The following is a 19,773-nucleotide window of genomic DNA, read 5'->3' as shown; positions in this document are numbered from 1 at the left end:
TTTGAAGAACAAGGCGTTTACATCGGAAAAATATTTTGTGTGACAACAGATGGTGCTCCTGCCATGGTCGGAAAACAGAAGGGATTTGTAAAGTTACTTGAAGATCAAATTGGCTGCCTGAGAGTCAAATTTCACTGTATCATCCATCAAGACAACCTGTGTGCTAAAATTTCTAATTCAGAGCTTAATAATGTGATGAATACAGTGCTGCGAATTGTGAATTTCCTTGTTGCTCGATCTCCTTTGACTCACCGTTTCAAGCACTTCTAGAAGAGATAGACAGTGCTTATAACGACATTCCACTTCACAGCAACATTCGGTGGCTAAGTTGTGGCAAGGTTTTGGTGCACTTTGTAAACTGTTTTGATGCAATCAAGGTCTTTTTGTCAAAAAAGGACAAAGCTACCCCAAACTCGATGATGATAAATGGCTGTGTAAGCTCATGTTTCTAACTGACATCACCACTCACCTAAACGAATTCAACCTCCGTCTCCAGGGTGCAGGGCAAACGGTTCTGTATCTTTATAAAACCTGAAAGGCATTTGTTGTAAAACTAGCAGTTTTTTCTTGGGATATTCGAACTTCGACTTTCCACTACTTCCAACACATACAAGAGCTATCGACACATTGCACTGTCAGTGTCGATGAGATTGGAATGTACATGCAAGAACTGTAATCAGAATTTTCTGACAGATTTCAAGATTTCCAGCTGTTTGGCCCAATGCTCTCTTTTCTAATTAAACCTGAAAAGTTCAATGAAAGCGACTTGGACTTGTCTGTATTTCAGTGGATGGATGTTGAAGATTTCAAAATGCAGCTCATTCAGTTAAAAAGCTCAGAATTGTGGGCATGTAAGTTTGGAGATCAGCGGAGTGCACTTGAAGCTACCGAGAGAGATCATGGGGCCTCTATTCTGACCTGCTGGACATCCCTGCCAGTGAAATTTAATTTCAAGAAAATTGCGTTAGCAATGCTTTCAGCATTTGGATCCACACACCTGTGTGATGAACAGGTATTTTCACACATGAAGTCTGTCCTCTGTCCCTCTTGGAGCCGGTTAACAACTGATCACTCAGAAGCCTGCGTGCAGCTTAAAGTATCCAAATACGTGCCAGACACTGGAAAACTCAGCAAGGAAAAGCAAAGGCAAGGATCACACTAAACTGATAAGATCTGCATTTTAATTTAATTTTAAATTAAGCTTCTTAAACTTACTTTACATACAACAGTAGTTTAGTTTTAGGAGAGAGAGAACTTCTAAAAACATTAAAATGTATTACTGGCACAAAACCTTAAATTAGAGTGAATAAATGAAGACTTGGCACCCCACTTCTGAAAGGTTGCCAACCCCTGCTCTAGAGTTTTTAGGGAGTTTAATGGATCATCAGTTTTCTCGTTCAAGAGGTGTGTCTTGACAGGAAGGTCTCTGATTGTATTCTGCACCTTTCTAGGGAAACCTGTGGAATGTAACCAGGATTCCCTCCTCATGACTATTCCCACTGCTAATACACATGAGGACATGTTCACTGAATCAACTGCAGTCTGAAGTATGGGCCTGGCGACTAACTTGCCTTCCTGTAAAATTGCCAGGAAGTAATTACAATCCTGTTACAGACCTCTCTACAAACTCTTTCATCCAGCCATAGTTTATACAGTCATACTTAGCCATCAGTGCCAGGTAGTTAGAGATCCGGAACTGTAGTCCGGCCGAGAAGACCTTTTGACCCATAAGGCCCAGTCTCTTACCTTCCCTGTCTGACAGTGTGGAGCACAGGTGGTGTCTGATCTACTCCAATGTAGCCTGTATCACCAAGAAGTTAAGTGGCTGGTATGAAAATAGAAATTCTGACCTCTTGGGAGGGGGGGAGACGGACATAGTAACTTTTCTGGCCCCTTCAGAGTCAGTATGCATATGACTGGGGTATGCCACATGGTGCGCGCCAGTTGAAGAATGGCCTCATTGATCGGTAGAGCCACCCTTGGTACCGATGTGTGCAAAATGTCTAGTAACTGATGCTGACTGTCCTGCACCTCTTCTAGTGGGATCTCAAGAGCAGTGGCTATCCTCCGTAGCAGCTCTTGGAACAGTCAGTAGTCATCTAGTGGGGAGGAAGATGTCAATGACATGGCAGAGTCTGGAGAAGACAGGAGTCTCTACAGATCCACCAGTACTGTCAGAGCTGGGCTAATCAGTGCATTGTTTAACCCCATTTCTGAATGTCTAGTGGACAAAGATTGTGTGGGTGAAGTGGGGGAGTTCTCTCGGGATGGACTTCACCTGAGTAAGGAGGGAAAGAGACTTCTACGATGGAGGATGGCACAACTGATCAAGAGCTTTAAACTAGGAATTTGGGGGAGATGGCTGGGAGATGTCCAGGTAATCTCCACGCCAGTTATTCTCTTTGAGAGGGAAGAAAATGAAGAAAGAAAGGATACAGCCGTGGGTAGGAGAATGTATATAAAGGAGGAATGGCAGTGTGGATACCAGTCTAATAGGTTATACTGGCTGTAGAATGACAGTGCCTAATAGGGTACAGAAAGTGAGCGAGGCCAAACAGCAAAAATTAAGATGTTTGTACACCAATGCAAGGAGCCTAGGTAACAAAATGGAGGAACTAGAGCTACTGGTGCAGGAAGTGAAACCAGATATTATAGGGATAACAGAAACATGGTGGAATAGTAGTCATGACTGGAGTACAGGTATCAAAGGGTATGTGCTGTTTAGGAAAGACAGAAATAAAGGCAAAGGTGGTACAGTAGCATTGTATATCAATACTGAGGTAGACTGTAAAGAAATAAGAAGTGATGGAATGGATAAGAGTCTGTCTGGGCAAAAAAAATCACACTGGGGAATAAAGCTATTACAGCCTGCCCTGGGATAGTGCTTGGGGGTGCTATAGACCGCCAGGATATGGATAGAGACCTCTTTAAATGTTTTTAAAGAAGTAAATACTCATGGGAATTGTGTCATCATGGAAGACTTTAACTTCCCAGATATAGACTGGAGGACAAGTGCTAGTAATAATAACAGGGCTCAGATTTTCCTGGATACAATAGCTGATGGATTCCTTCACCAAGTAGTTGCTGAATCGACAAGAGGGGATGCCATTTTAGATTTGGTTTTGGCGAGCAGCGAGGACCTCATAGAAGAAATGATTGTAGGGGACAACTTTGGTTCGAGTGATCATGAGCTAATTCAGTTCAAACTAAATGGAAGGATAAACAAAAACAGATCTGTGACTAGATTTCACAGTTTTTGATTTCAAAAAGGCTCACTTTAAAAAATTAAGGATATTAGTTAGGGAAGTGGATTCGACTGAAGAATTTATGGATCTAACGGCAGAGGAGGGCTGGAATTACTTCAAGTCAAAGTTGCAGAAACTATCAGAAGCCTGAATCCCCAGAAAGGGGGAAAAATTCTTAGGCAGGAGTTGCAGACCAAGCTAGATGAGCAAGCATCTCAGAGAAGTGATTAAGAGAAAGCAGAAAGCCTACAAGGAGTGCAAGTTGGGAGGGATCAGCAAGGAAAGCTACCTTATTGAGGTCAGAACATGTAGGGATAAAGTGAGAAAGGCCAAAAGCCATGTAGAGTTGGACCTTGCAAAGGGAATTAAAACCAATAATAAAAGGTTCTATAGCCATATAAATAAGAAGGAAACAAAGAAAGAAGAAGTGGGACCGCTTAACACTGAGGATGAAGTGGAGGTTAAGGATAATCTAGGCATGGCCCAATATCTAAACAAATACTTTGCCTCAGTCTTGAATGAGGCTAATGAGGAGCTTAGGGATAATGGCAGGATGCCAAATGGGAAGGAGGATATGGAGGTAGATTTTACCACATCCGAGCTAGAAGCCAAACTCCAACAGCTTAATGGGACTAAATCGGGGGGGTGGGGGGGGGAGAGCGGATAATCTTCATCCAAAAATAAAGGAACTGGCACATGAAATTGCAAGCCCGTTAGCAAGAATTTTTAATGAATCTGTAAACTCAGCGGTTGTACCGTATGACTGGAGAATTGCTAATATAGTTCCTATTTAAGAAAGGTAAAAAAAGCGATCCAGGTAACTACAGGCCTGTTAAATTTGACATTTGCAGTGTGAAAGGTCTTGGAAAAATTTCTGAAGGAGAAAGTAGTTAAGGACATTGAGGTCAATGGTAATTGGGACAAAATACAACATGGCTTTACAAAAGGTAGATAGTGTCAAACCAACCTGATTTCCTTCTTTGAGAAAGTAACAGGATTTTTTTTTAGACAAAGGAAACACAGTGGATCTAATGTACCTAGATTTCAGTAAGGCATTTGATACAGTTCCACATGGAGAACCATTAGCTAAATTGGAGAAGATGGGGGTCAATATGAGAATTGAAAGGTGGATAAGGAACTGATTAAAGGGGAGACTACAGCGGGTCACACTGAAAGGTGACCTGTCAGACTAGAAGGAGGTTACCAGTGGAGTTCCTCAGGGATCAGTTTTGGGACCAAATCTTATTTAATCTTTTTATTACTGACCTTGGCACAAAAAGCAGGAATGTGCTAATAAAGTTTGCAGATGATACAAAGCTGGGAGGTACTGTCAATACAGAGAAGGACCGGGATATCATACAGGAAGATCTGGATGACCTTTTAAACTGGAGTAATAGTAATAGGATTAAATTTAATAGTGAGACGTGCAAGGTCATGCATTTAGGGATTAACAACAAGAATTTGTGTTATAAACTGGGGACGCACTGCTTGGAAGTAAGAGGAGGAGAAGGACCTCAGAGTATTGGTTGATCACAGGATGACTATGAGCTGCCAATGTGATATGGCCATGAAAAAAAACTAATGCGGTCTTGAGATGTGGAGGTGTTAGTACCGTTATACAAGGCACTGGTAAGACCTCATCTGGAATAGTGTGTGCAGTTCTGGTCTCCCGTGTTTAAGAAAGATGAATTCAAACTGGAAAAGGTACAGAGAAGGGCTACTAGGATGATCCGAGGAATGGAAAACCTGTCTTACGAAAGGAGACTCAAAGAGCTTGGTTTGTTTACCCTAACCAAAAGAAGGCTGAGAGGAGATATGATTGCTCTCTATAAATATATCAAAGGGATAAATACCATGGAGAGAGAAGAATTATTTAAGCTCAGTAGCAATGTGGACACAAGAACAAACGGATATAAACTGGCCATCAGGAAGTTTAGACTTGAAATTAGACGAAGGTTTCTAACCACCAGAGGAGTGAAGTTCTGGAACAGCTTTCCAAAGGAAGCAATGGGGGCAAACGACATATCTGGCTTGAAGACAAAGCTTCATACGTTTATGGAGGGGACGGTATGATGGGATAGCCTAATTTTGGCAATTCTTTGATCTTTGACTACTAGCGGTAGATATGCCCAATGGCCTGTGAAGGGATGATAGATGGGGTGGGATCTGAGTTATGACAGAGAATTCTTTCCTGGCTATCTGGCTGGTGAGATTTGCCCACATGCTCAGGAATTTTCCTCCAGGGCAGATTGGCAGAGGCCCTGGGGGGTTTTCACCCTCCTCTGCAGCATGGGGCATTGGGTCACTTGCTGGAGGATTCTCTGCACCTTCAAGTCTTTAAACCACGATTTGAGGACTTCAATAGCTCAGACATAAGTTAGGGCTTTGTGACAGGAGTTGGTGGGTGAGACTCCGTGGCCTGCATTGTGCAGGAGGTCAGACTAGACGATCATAATGGTCCCTTCTGACCTTAAAGTCTATGATTCTCCCAAGTTGAAAAGGACTTCTCTGAAGGCGAATACTGAAGCCATGAGCTCCAATATGGCCAACCTGGTTGATCCTAGTGTTGTGGAGCTTGTGCTCAAGGAGCTGTGTACCTCTTTTGCCTTACCTACAAAGTGGGGAACTGTAGGTTTGCCGTCAGAACCCTTCAGTAGTCGTGCTTCCGGAACAGGAGTGGCAGGCCCTGGCGAATGTTCGTATCCTCAGAATTGGAGGAATATGAGATCTCCACAAATGGCAGTGCTGATGGAGCCTCAGAACAGGATGTGTCAGAGCGTGGGTAGAAGGTAAGCGCAGCAAAGCACGAGGAGACCTCAGTCCCTCTGAGGCAAATAGCTTGTGGGTGCCAGGAACACTTTCGCGTCTCCCCAGAGTCAATGTTAACTGGTTTTTTGATGGGATCGGAACAAGTAAAGGCAGTCTCGGAACAGACATTTCTTGGGACACCAGCAGAGCTGAAGTAGGTGGAGCATGAGAGTCTGAGATCAGTATCAATGGATCTGGTGAGCGGTTCAGCCTTTTTTCGCTCTTGTGAGCCTCGGAACGAGTAGTTCCTCCGGGGCTGGATTTTGTAGACAGTGCAACGTCTTTCTTGGACTTGGAGGAAGACTTACTTATGTGCATGCTTCTGTGACTCATGGGTAGGCCACGGTGCGAAGTCCATAGCACTGGTACCAGCAGAGCCAGATGGAGGTTGCTCAGTAGGGGGAACACTCTGAGGTTGCTCAGGCCAATGTATGGGGAAGGGTTCCTTGGCTAGGATCCAATTTCAGTCCCTTGTCAGCTTCCATTAAGTAATTTTTGAGGCGAAGAACTTTGTCTTTCTGCATACGGGCAGGGAAGGAGAGGCAGATATGGCACCTGAACACAACATGGGGTTCCTCCAAAAAGTACAAACTGCACTGATGCTAGTCACTGATGGAAAACAAACAAAGGCAGGAAGCACAGATTTTGAATCCTGGTGTCTTCGGCATAATCCACTACCCAGGCCCAGGTAACGGGGGAGGGGAAAGACTGGTTGGCAGGAAAACAACCAAAGCAGCATCCCATGTTCTTAGCCCTATCAACTACTATGAAACTAGAAATTGCCTATAAAGAACAATAAAATCCTAACTATGAATAAGGATAGAATCAATTTTCAAAATTAGCTGAGAGAAAGAGTGGTGATTAATTGAGTTGCATCTGATGTTGCAATGGTCTAGGATGGTTGGCATAGATAGATACATGACTTACTGTTTTATTACATATAGGTGTCAGACAACATGCCTACCTTGCAGAACTTTCTAGGTTACCACAAATCAAGCCCCATGAAGTCTTCCATCCACAAAATATGTGCCCCCCACACAAACACACCAATTAATCAATTACTCCACCCTAATCCACTTCCTATAGCATTGTTACTGTTTCCTAATAAACACAGCAAGAAGCTTGATGTTCTCATCACTTCCCTTTTAACTTTTTAAAACAACTGAAGTTTCCATTTGGTGGATGAAAGTAAAGCATAATATTTCTAGTATCACAAAGCTTTCAAGTGTTATGTTCTTGTAAATACTCCAGAATGACACAAATCCACCACCACCACCCCCGAAAACTCAAAAACACATACCCTATTGCCGCCTTCCTCAGAAAAATCCAAAGAGTGTTTGTTTTTTAAATACCTGAAGGAGGAAAAAAAGTGTTTTCCCCACCACAGTTTCTTCTCTATCTGCAAAAGAAGAAAGCAAAAGGGGGGAGAGAGAGGGAGAACCTGATACCGCATCAAGCGAACCAACTGATTTGTTTAGCAAAAGTTATGCTGCTGGAGTTTGGGGCCAAGAGCTTCTCTATGGATTGGGTGAAAAGGCAAGAAAAGCTTGTTAATTAAAATAAATAAAGCTGCAGTCAGACCAGGTAAAGAGTAATGAAGCTTTGGGTCTAATGATGTAGTTGGAAACTGACATGTTCAATAGTTGGTGAGTGAAGGAACATGAAGTCTGAGGGATTCATTGATTCAAGAAGCCTCAAACTCCAAGCGTCAGTGCCTTGATGTTACTCAAAAAATGAATTTATTGATTCTAAACATAAAACTGACAATAGAAGAAAGAAGTGTTGTTGAAGCCATGTTGGTCCCAGAATATCAGAGACAAGGTGGGTGAGGTAATATATTTTATTGGACCAGCTTTTGTTGGTGAGAGAGACAAGCTTTCAAGCTTACACAGAGCTCTTCTTCGGGTCTGGGAAACTTACTCAGGCCATCATAGCAAAATACAAGATGGAAAGAGACTGTTTAAGTTGGTCCAATAAAAGATATTACCTCACCCACCTTGTCCCTCGAATAAGACAAAGAACTAAGGCACAAATTCAGCAAGGTAATTAAGCATGACAGGTTTCAGAGTAACAGCCGTGTTAGTCTGTATTCGCAAAAAGAAAAGGAGTACTTGTGGCACCTTAGAGACTAACCAATTTATTTGAGCATAAGCTTTCGTGAGCTACAGCTCACTTCATCGGATGCATACTGTGGAAAGTACAGAAGATCTTTTTATACACGCAAAGCATGAAAAAATGGGTGTTTACCACTACAAAAGGTTTTCTCTCCCCCTACCCCACTCTCCTGCTGGTAATAGCTTATCTAAAGTGATCACTCTCCTTACAATGTGTATGATAATCAAGTTGGGCCTTCTCCCCCCCACAACAAACCCACTCTCCTGTTACCAACAGGAGAGTGGGTTTGTTGGGGGTGGGGGGACCTGGATTTGCGCTGGAAATGGCCCAACTTGATCATCATACACATTGTAAGGAGAGTGATCACTTTAGATAAGCTATTACCAGCAGGAGAGTGGGGTAGGGGGAGAGAAAACCTTTTGTAGTGGTAAACACCCATTTTTTCATGCTTTGCGTGTATAAAAAGATCTTCTGTACTTTCCACAGTATGCATCCGATGAAGTGAGCTGTAGCTCACGAAAGCTTATGCTCAAATTGGTTAGTCTCTAAGGTGCCACAAGTACTCCTTTTCTAGTTAAGCATCAGTTTAAGTACCTTGCTGAATTGAGCCCCATGTGAAGAGGCAAATATGATAAAATGCAATGTCATTCAAAGTTAGGATGATGTGAAACTAGTCAGTTGTAACCAAGAGTTCCATTGTTAAATGACAGTCAGAAAGACTCTGACCACTGAAGCAATGGATGTGAACGGAGTACTTCAAGCAAGAATAAGATGACCTCTAATGTGTTCATCAATGTAGAACTTGGAGATAAAGGGAGCTCTTGCCAAACCTCCTAGATGCCACTGTAATACCAATAAACAAATTTTTAAAAATATAGGGGGAGGGCATCCCAGTCTGACTCCTTCTTTCCCTTACTACAGCTGCTCTGGCAGTTCCCTGGTTTAGTGTGCTGCCGCTGTAGCAGCAGTGGTATGAACCCAGCAGGGGTGTCAAACATATAGCCCAGGGTTCAGAACAGTGATTCAGGCATACTGCCAAAATAATGAGAGACAGAAAATGGCAATTTAACACTATATATATCAGCCAAATCTGAATGGAATTTCATGGGACACAGAAAAGGCACTTCTGCAGTCCAAGGGAATTCTCAATGTCAAATATCCAAGGTCTATTGCAAACAAGGGAGATATGAGACCTTTTCAAAGAAAAGATTTCACAAATTCTTTATAATGGAAAGTGTTAGCCAAGCTAGAGAGAGGGGTCACTACCAGCTTCCCCATTAATATATCCCATATACATAAATGCACCAATTATAGAGCAGTGAAATCTGTCATGTAGATCATCATGTTCCTTTACCTGCATCATCTGCATTCTATCCATTATCCCAATACTACCAACATTCCATGCTTCTGAACTGCTTTCAATCCACTTACAAAACAAACCATAAAAAGGTTTTTCTTCTTTCTATGCCCCAAATATAAAAATTCCAGTGCCCAGGAATATTCAAACCTTGGATTACTAATAGGTTTAAAATCTAGTGTCTTGTGCCCATTAGTAATTATGTCTAGAAAAGGAGTGCTTTATACCATTAGAAAGCCAGGAATCCTCCCTTCCCTTTCCAAATGGTGAAGTGTATTTGTTTCCACCACAGTACACAGTAATCAGTTAGTACTGTATCATACCTAAAACTGACATTCTGGAAAAGTTATTTTTAGGAACATGTAAAAATTACATATAGACATTTTATAATCTCTGACTGATGGCACTCCTGGCTTTACAGATGGAGGGAAACAAAAACAGTATCAACAAAAATTGTCACAATTTTTTAAAAATATTCTCGGGGGGGAGGGGGGGGGAGAAAAAAAGTGAGACAAACAAATGCAAAAGATATAAAATGATGGGACACTGTAGAAGATTTTACTAACAAAATGATTTGCGTAACTTAGTCATGGAGTTGCCACCTTCAAGTAATGCAGTTATTCAAATTCATTCCAGTAAAGCTTTTATACCATGCTACACACTACATTTATCTCTCACATTGCCATAACGTAACACTTATGACAGTCAGTAACAAATTGCAAGGCAATGAAAGGTAAGGCAAGGGAAAAGATTTGAGTAGCTAAGTGGTTATAAAAAGAGTAGGCTTTTTCAATAAATTATGAAAATGGACTTGACAATGTCCTTTCTTTTTAAAAATTCAGGCACGTTCTTGCAGGCTTCACCTGCACTGTTTTAGTGAGAAACCATTAATATGGCACAATCATTTACTAACATCACACCACAAAGTACATTTTCCTATCAACTTGAATTTTAAAAAATTGTAACTGTTTACAGTTATTCCAGCATAACTCTGCAAACTTGGAAAAAGATGGTTACGTGGATGCTAGAAGAAGACTGTATTATAAAAATTAGGTTAGCCTCTTAAGAGTAGGTGATTATGCAAAATTAATGGCTGTTGAGAACCACCTGATTCCTAATTAATTCTGATAGCAACAATGTCAGAGAACTAAACTGTTTGCCTTCCCTTCTAAAAGTTGCTCACAAAAAGAAAGTTAATAAGGGATACAATATTCCAGAAAAAAAAAAAATCATCTTTCCTGTGCCAGATACTTAGGGATGCCTAGTTAATCCAGGCACTTCATTACTAACAAGTTCCAGCTACTAATTCTGTATACGTACAGAAAGTATGAGGATGGGAAGGAGGCTAAGATGAAAAAATGCATTAGAGAAAACACAAAGTTTCACAGCTTCACATTTCCTTCTCAGACTTCTATAAATCCTTAAAAATAAAATTTCTAACTAAATGAAAAGCTAGTAAATAAAACCCAGTGCACTAAATACTGGGGCCATTTACCTTCAAATAAACTGAGGTCTCTTCGTAGCCTTGGTCCATAAAGCCCTTCTAAAATACTTTCAAAACCTGAAAACAAAAGAGATTTAAAATGGTGAACAAAACCCTTTACCCCAAAATAAATCAACACAAAAGCCACAACTAGGCAAATACTTTTTAAACAAATGTAGCAACTAAAAATTGTTACAATTTATCTTGTAGAAATATTTTTTTCTTTATTTATAGTGCTGTTCAACAGAACTAGAAGATCAACCTAAGACAAGGCAATTGCCATCTGTACCGAATCAGCCTACTAAGCCATGCCCCAACAACCTTATCAGATTTAAAAATAACTACAAGGAATCTTAAAGGTGAGACGATTAACCTCATAGCTTCTCCACAAATGAAGCAGTATCTTCATTTCATTGAGAGGTAGGTTCCTCTATGACAAAAATGTGATCTTCAAAACACAAGGTTCTCAGCTTTGATCTTCAGAATTATATAACTTGAATATGCATTCTAATAATATGAATTTCTACAAATATATCAATTGTGAACTTTTCTAGACTAACAAAGCTTGTTTCCTCTTTTTTGAATTATAGTGCACTTTTTTTCGGGTGGCGGGGGGAGGAGGATCTCCCAAGAATTCTCCCTAGTCTCATACAAAAATGTTTTAAAATTAAGGATGAGACAAATCAAAATATTTTCAAGATTTACCAGTTTACTTAAGGCATCTGGAAATATCAATTCCATAGGACTACAACAGAAGAAAAGATGATGTGTCAGGAGGCAACTGACAAGAGGAAACAGAAGAGGTGGTTCAAGTCTACTGCTGGAAAGGGGGGAGGAGTTTCCAACACTGTGTTGGAGTGGCAGGAGGGAGTCTTAGGCTGTGTACACACTACAGCTTAAGTAGGTATAAGTTATGTTGCTTAGGGGTGTGAATAAGCCATCCCTGAGTGACAAGTTACACTGATTAAAAGCAATTGTGTGGACAGTGCTGTGTCAGTGGGAGAGGTTCTCCCACCAACATAGCTACCATTGCTCGCAGGGGCTGCAATAATTAAGTCAACGGGAGAGCTCTCTCCCGTCTGCTTAAGGTATGCTACTGAATTACATCATGCATGCTTATCACTTCATGAAATCATTATTCTTCTGATACTGAGACAGTGCTAAAAAGACGTCTTATGCTCAGCTGTCTCTTTAAGGTACTCATGCACGCTGTGTACTCATTATAATTACTTTTTGGGCAATTAATTCTACAAATTGCAGGTCAACCCCGTTGAAACATCTCTGAAGATTGTTGAATAACGATGTTAGTTTTGCCATTTCTAACCATTTGGATTTGCATAGTTATAGCAGCTTTGTGAACGGGAGGTCCATGAAATTACTTTCCTTTAATTATTAAATAAGAAAAGCACGGTTAGTGTAAATGTCATCTTCTACAGACCAATCTCTCAGTATGCTTCAGCTCATACCTGGAGAAACCGAAAAAGAACCAACAGAACTGGTCAAAAAATTTTAAAGGATTTTTTCTTAAGAAAAATAGCTTTAACATTTTCAGCTGAAAAATTTCTGCAGATTAACTCCGGGGGATGGGGGGTGGGGTGAGAGGGCGGGAGAGTGTCTTTTTGTTTTTCCTTTCTTGCTCAACTTTTCAGTGGCAATATGAGAAAGGGGCAGGGTAGGAAGAAAAGTTTTAAAAATTCAAAAATGAATTTTTTGCAAAAATGTTAATTTTAAATAACTGAAAAGTAATTCTTTTTCTACACCGGCAAAATTAAAATGACTGGCATTTCTACACTAGCTCTCCCCCATTTACTTTTTAAAAATCAGCTCTATGGCTAATTGTAATACAAATTCCTGTCCACGTGCAACTGAACTAGGACCAATTTCAGATCTCGGTCTGCTCCGATAGTCAACCTGGGTCAACTTCCCTCCTTGGCTTACTTGGATCTTTCTACATTGGATACTATCTCCAGGCCCAGATAAATGTTTACTGTGTTGGTTACCAACGGTTCATATCAAACATCAAAGCTAGAAAGAAGTGCTTTCAAAATGAAAGCTTAGATTCTGACATCGTATGACCCTGTGAGCCGGTGACCTAGGCATATGTCTGTTATAGCTATACCCTAACTCCAGCCCTACCAAGGAGGTGTCAACTTTCCATTAAGGGGAGAGCAAACCCAAGCCAAGGACTCCAGCAGAGCACACATCATATTGAACATATGCAGTCTAAGCCTGGGGTGTCTCAAATAACCTGCAATACAATGTCATTATGTTCATTTTTGGTACTTTTCCTCCCTCTAGAACTTTAAATTTTATTATATTGTAGTCATCATTACTTGGTTTCAGCTTGTTACTTCTTGAATTAACTCCTGCATGTTACTTAAGAGTACACCGAGTCTTTGCTCTTGTGCACTCTAGAACTAACTGTTTCAAGAAGCAGTCAAAGTGTTGAGAAATTGCTTCTCATAACTTTGTCCTACTGCATCATTTGACCAGTTTACATGCAGGTAACTGAAAAGCTCCATCACTACACTGGGGTAGTAGTTCCACAACAGTGCAGGTTACATGAGACTTCCATTTTAACAAGGATGAAGAGTCTATAAAAAGAATCTGTGTTTTGCATGAGAAGAATTCCGAATGCTTATTGGAGTTTATGAACTGCTTGAATTTTTATGGCAGTTTGTAGTGATAAAACAAAAACTAACCTTTATATTTTAAGAGTAGAGTGACAATTTTTTTTATTTTTATTTTTTTTTAAGTATCTGACATTGTCTTAAGATCATTTTTGAAAACATACTAAGAGTAGTCTGATGTACAAATTAAGTGTGTGTGATTCTTTGCTATGAGTAGATTGGAAGAATGTTAAAAGAAATAGCTACACAAAATATATGGCAAAAGGTTTTAAAAGTTACTGTATTTAACATCAACATTTTGTTGTTGCTGGTCAAAGCTGACAGTTACTGATGACAAAGTATAATGGTAAATTATCTTTCAGAGTGGTAGCCGTGTTAGTCTGTATCAGCAGAAAGAACGACGAGTACCCGTGGCACCTTAGAGACTAACAAATTTGAGCATAAGCTTTCGTGGGCTAAAGCCCACTTCAGCAGATGCATGCAGTGGAAAATACAGGAGGAAGCTATTTATATATACATACACACGCACACACACACAGAACATGAAAAAAAAAAATGGTGGTTGCCATACCAACTCTTAATGAGACCAATCGATTAAGGTGGGCTATTATCAGGAGGAAAAAAAACCTTTTGTAGTGATCATAAAAAAGGTCACTACAAAAGTTTTTTTTCTCCTGCTGATAATAGCCCACCTTAAATCGATTCCCCCATTTTTTCATGGGGGGGGGCGGAGGGGGTGTGTGTGTGTGTGTGGCTTCCTCTTGTATTTTCCACTGCATGCATCTGATGAAGTGGGCTTTAGCCCAGGAAAGCTTATGCTCAAATAAATTTGTTAGACTGTAAGGTGCCACAAGTACTCTTCGTTATTTCTATAAATTATGTTTACACCATGACCCCACATACTGAGGTTTAAAGAGCCAGACTGTATTACAGGTGAATCTTCCGAAATAGTGTACTGTGGTAGGAAACAAATGTCTGTTACGTTAGGTCATCCTAAACCCTGTCATTAGGCTAAATACAGGAGTAATTGTATGAAAAACTCTATCAGAGGGATAAATAACTCCTCCCCCACCTGGTATTTAACTTATGCACCAGTGTTGACACAAGAACAAATGGATACAAACTGGCCATCAACAAGTTTAGGTTTGAAACTAGACAAATGTTTCTAACCAACAGAAGAGTGACATTCTGGAACAGCCTTCCAAGGGGGAAAAAAATAATCCTAACTGGCTTCAGACTGAGTTTGACAAGTTTATGGAGGGAACGGTATCATGAGACTTCCTAAATGGCATGTAGCCAATTTGCAACTGCTAGTTGAAAATAATCTCCAGTGGCCAGTTATGGGACACTAGATGGGGAGGGTTCTGAGTTACTACAGAGATTTCTTTCCCAGGTGTCTGGCTGCTGGGTCTTGCCCACATGCTCAGGGTCTAACTCATCACCATATTTGGGATTGGGAAGGAATTTCCCGCCCCAAGTCAGATTGGCAGATTCACCTTCCTGTGCAGCATGGGGCAGGGTTTGCTTGCAGGTTTGAACGAGTGTAAATGGTGGATTCTCTGTAACTTGAAGTCTTTACATCATGATTTGAGGACTTCAGGAACTCATTCAGAGGTTATGGGTCTATTACAGGAGAGGGTAAGCGAGGTTCTGTGGCCTGCAATGTGCAGGTCAGACTAGATGATCATGATGGGTCTTTCTGACCTTGTAATCTATTAAAAGAAAAATGTATTACATGTAAAGCATGTGTCACACTTTTGACTGCTGGTATTACTCGCTGACAGGTGGAGAGGTATGCTTCATACAGAGAGACCTGGAATACAAGTACAGATAATTCTGCTGCAGCTGCTGTTAGCCAAACTCATTCTTTGGAATTATAGGATTGATTAGGGCATATTTCAGGAAACAAGAAATCATGCAAACCACTAACGGGTTATGTTATCATTGCTAAACATAGTGGTCTACCCATAGCGTATTTACTTCACGGACTTTTCATTGGTGATTAAATATGAGATATAGAGACCCTCTCACCATATAGAACAGTCAACACAGCCAGCAAGCCTCAGCAATGCTGTTTCTCCCTCTCCAGCTCTCCTTCTCTCCACTCTGCCCTGGAGAGATACCTCCTGTAGTACACCAATCTTCCTCACAAAGAAGAAAACTACAAACATTTTTGGTTAAGGCTGCATCAGGACAACCCCCTTCCCCAAATCTATCCAGACCCTTGAAAGTGTGGAAACAAGTTAGGGAAAGAGTTTCCAGTATTCCTTGTCATTTTTACTTCATCTACAATGCATGCCAAGAGGCATTTACTTCATCAGACTCACTCTGTCACAAAATGTTAACAATTTCAGCAGGGCTGAAGCAAAATAACTATCCAGAGAAATTAACTATCAATAAACTGATACAAGTAGTATGAGGTCAACATCAAGATTTTGTGTTAAAGAATTGGATAAAGTTGGGATATTTGTTGTTTCAGTGTACATTGGTTATAGAAGTGAATACCTCTGGACTACGCTATCAGTATCGAAGAGGATATGAAAACAGCCACAAGTACTGGAAAACTTTCCCTTGTTTCTTCCACATTTCCAAGGTGATGGATTTTGGTGCAACCTTAATGTCACTAAACTTAGTTTGTTAGACTTTGCTGCTTTTATCTCTTTCAACTTTGAGCACTTGGTGTCTTTTTCTTGAGCAAAAGGCTAGTAATAAAGCCCTACTAGTATATTTGTATTTTTACAGTTCAGGATTCGTATTCACAAAGATTCAACTGTGTGCTGCTCTCCACTCTTTTTTTCCATTAGATTTTATGAAATCTTTTAGATATACCACACCACTTCACTGAAAAGGTCTACTTTGAACTCACCCTCTGTTCCCTAAGACCCTCCCCTCTGGTGTTTTACTTCTGGGGCACAGAGCTTCACAACATCTTTCTAGAGGACCCAGAAGCCCTGGACAATTTGTTTTTGCTCAGCACCAAGACAAAATTGTTCAAGAGGACACCATGAAGAGGATGATGGCTATATGGATTAAAGAGGGCACCTGGCATACAGCTAACTGAGCCTGTACCATGTGAGCATAAGAGTCGTATTTCATAAAAGAGTGTTTATGTTGTCCTCAATCGTTGCCTTAAGAAGAAGCATTCTGAAGAATGTGGAGGTTGTGTTATAGATACATCAGGCCAGCAAGATTATGACTGCTGGATTTAGATTTCGGAGGATATAAACTGCAAGTCCTGGGCCCAGTGGTGCCGACTTATATATGTAAATCTTATTAAACAAGGTTACCGTCATAGGTTATGCAATGAAATGTGTCTGCTTAACCCAAGAAAGTTTAGCACAAGAGACTGCCTTAGTAAATGCCGTGCAAAGCTCTCGAGACCCTACCAGGGTTTTAAACAAAATCATCAAACTGAAGGATACCCATGTAATATATTGTATTGCTCACATGATCCGCACAAAAAGTTACAGAACCTGGTTTAGGAAAAAGATTTGCAAGACATCTAAAGTTAGAGAATGGTGAAGGGACCAATGTGACATTAAATATAATAAAACATGGCGTCTGTAAATAAAAGTAACTGATGAAAACGTCTTTATATTTGTGTGGGTTCTGATGCAAGGCCAGTGTGGCCCTTAAATAAAATGGGGGCTTTGAAGGGTCCCCCCCCCAAAAAAAAAGCTTTCAAGGGGGTAGCTTTCAAAAACTCTAGCTATTGTCTTTAAAAAAAACAAACATTTTACAACAAAAAGATGGAATGTCTGTTGTAAAATCTGGTTGAACTAAAACCCCGTGGTTAAAATAAAGCAAAAAATGACTAGGTTGTATAGCTTTCTCTCTCAAACCATGTTCTTGAGAACAATACAGCTGACAAAACACCCATCAATATGCCTTGGAATTCCTGGCTTAATCAATCTGTTCTTTGAAATTGCCTGGGTGGATCTACAGCCTTCGGCAATTGTGTAAACAGATACCAGGTCCTTAAGGTTACAGCAGAGTAAGATGTTACGATTTGCAAAAGGATCCATAAACAGTTTTAATGAATATCCAGGTTTGAGCAATCAAGGTGGGACCAGCTGAAAAGGGCTATGTCTGGTTTAATAAACCTTCGGTATTTGTAAAAATGCCATGGATCAAACTCTCTGGCAACTAAAACAAAGTAATGACAAGTTCAAAAAAACAGAGAGTTCATTTTCAATAGCAATCCCTAGGCCTACCCCATATCGGAAATGGTGAAGGGAGCCACAAACTTCCACCATATTTATAAAATAAGAGTATGCTGTAAGAACAAACTCCTCCCTATCACATAACTAAAACCTACAGGTATTTGTGCTCTCTTTACTATTTAATGCTGTAAGAATACGGGTGCTAGGTCCACTTTCATGTAAAAGCAAAACCATAACTTAAAGCACAAAAGAAATGTTTAAAACAAATTCATTGGCAGCTGCAAGGTAAATAGATAGGAATGGGGGATTCGGTAACAGTCAGAATTGCTGTGTATGTTTATTTACTGTTTAAAAAGGATTTACAGTGCTGTTTTTAATTGAAATAGAAAAATATATTTTAACTCAGTGGTTCTCAAACTTTTGTACTGGTGATCCCTTTCACACAGCAAGCCTCTGACTGTGGCCCCCCTTATAAATTAAAAACACTTTTTAAATATTTAACACTATTATAAATGCTAGAGGCAAAGTGGGGTTTGGGGTGGCAGCTGACAGCTTGCAACTCCCCCATGTAATAACCTCATGACCCCCAGTCTGAGAACCCCTGAACTAAAAACTAAAAAGACAGTTATTATCCAGAGACCACCAAAAGTGGATGTTCCGGGAGAAATACATAAATTACACATGAATTTATCAGTTAAGGGTGATAGTGATCAAAACGACGTGTTAACATACTTTGAAGTTTTGACTGAACCAAAGCAGTATGATGGTATAAAATATGAGTTTTTTGGAGAGACCATCAGTCCTTTTACAACAGAAAGCACCTTTGGACAGGGTTAATGTTGCTGGACTGCAAGATATGGTTGTCACGCTGTCTTGAGTGGCTCACAAACTTGGGTGCCAACCTCAGGGCAGACTGTTACAAATCAGGGCACAAACCCCAAACTGGTTTTAGGTGCTACAACTAGATTTCAACAAGTATTAAATGTGAACTCCCCAAGCTCTAGAACAGCCTTAACATGGAGTCACAGACAATCTCCTTGGGCACATTAGTCTAATCTTGCAACCCAGTCTTAGTAATTGATGGTTTCTTATACCAAAAATCACAACAATATTCAGATTACTCCCAGTCCCAAAGGGCCAGTCACTTATCAGAGGTCAATTGTACCTTATGTCACTCAGAGACAAAACTTGTAGCCAATCCTGTAATAAAACAACTAAAGATTTATAAATTAGGAAAAATAAATTAGTAATGTTAAAGCGGGTGAACATACACACACACAAACGAGTTACAGTCTTAGGTTCCAAAAGGTAAAAGAAGCTGCTGAGATATGCAAGCTTTCTATGTTCGTTAGAGCTAACCCAAGCTAAGCAGCTTGGGGATCTCTTGCTTATGCTTACAAATATTGCCCTCTCCAAGTTCCAAGTAGCACGGAGATACAATTCCTCCTGGTCAGAGATTTTTTTTTCCCTTTCCCCCAGAGTTCAAACTTATGGAATACATATCAGTGCCTGTCTCCTCTTCATAGGTGTGTGTGGCAGGAGTGCAATCAAAGTCTTTGCCCTTTGAAACCAAATGAGCCATTGTGAAACATCAATGGGCCTTCTTCTGTGTAGGACCAGCACTTTGCATAAACTCACGAAACAAGAAAGCAGCATTTAATTAATGTAATTACACATGTTTACATAATTAACACTTAATATAACTATACTTTGGGCTACAGATGTTATAAGTGAGAGCAATATATGCAACACCCTACAAGCGTTTCAACTAGGGCTGTCAAGCTATTAAAAATATTAATCGAGATTAATCGTGCTGTTAAACAATAGAATACCATTTATATAAATATTTTTGGATTTTTTCGCATTTTTAAATATATGGATTTCAATTTTAACACAGAATACAAAGTGTACAGTGCTCAATTATAAATATTTGCACTGTAAAAATAAAATATTTTTCAGTTCACTTAATACA

The 19,773-nt window shown here is 40.1% G+C and overlaps 1 protein-coding gene across 14 annotated transcripts in view; it reads right to left on the bottom strand.

Annotated features, from left to right (window-relative positions):
- Positions 1–19,773, bottom strand: part of LCORL (ligand dependent nuclear receptor corepressor like) — a 183,669-nt gene that overhangs the window by 121,012 nt on the left and 42,884 nt on the right. For 13 of the 14 annotated variants that reach the window (XR_006290178.1, XM_043544599.1, XM_043544600.1 and 10 more), the window contains exon 2: positions 11,021–11,086. The exons of the other annotated variant lie outside the window; for it this stretch is intronic. Coding sequence is in view for 10 of the 13 variants with exons in the window: in XM_043544599.1 (XP_043400534.1) it covers positions 11,021–11,086 (66 nt within the window). In the remaining 3 variants the exon portion in view is untranslated. The remainder of the gene's footprint in view (positions 1–11,020; positions 11,087–19,773) is intronic. 14 annotated transcript variants of the gene reach the window in all.

Source organism: Chelonia mydas, chromosome 4 (assembly GCF_015237465.2).
Source record: "Chelonia mydas isolate rCheMyd1 chromosome 4, rCheMyd1.pri.v2, whole genome shotgun sequence".
Taxonomy (NCBI): domain Eukaryota; kingdom Metazoa; phylum Chordata; order Testudines; family Cheloniidae; genus Chelonia; species Chelonia mydas.
Note: the sequence above shows the minus strand (reverse complement) of the source record. Positions and strands in the feature narration are given on the sequence as shown.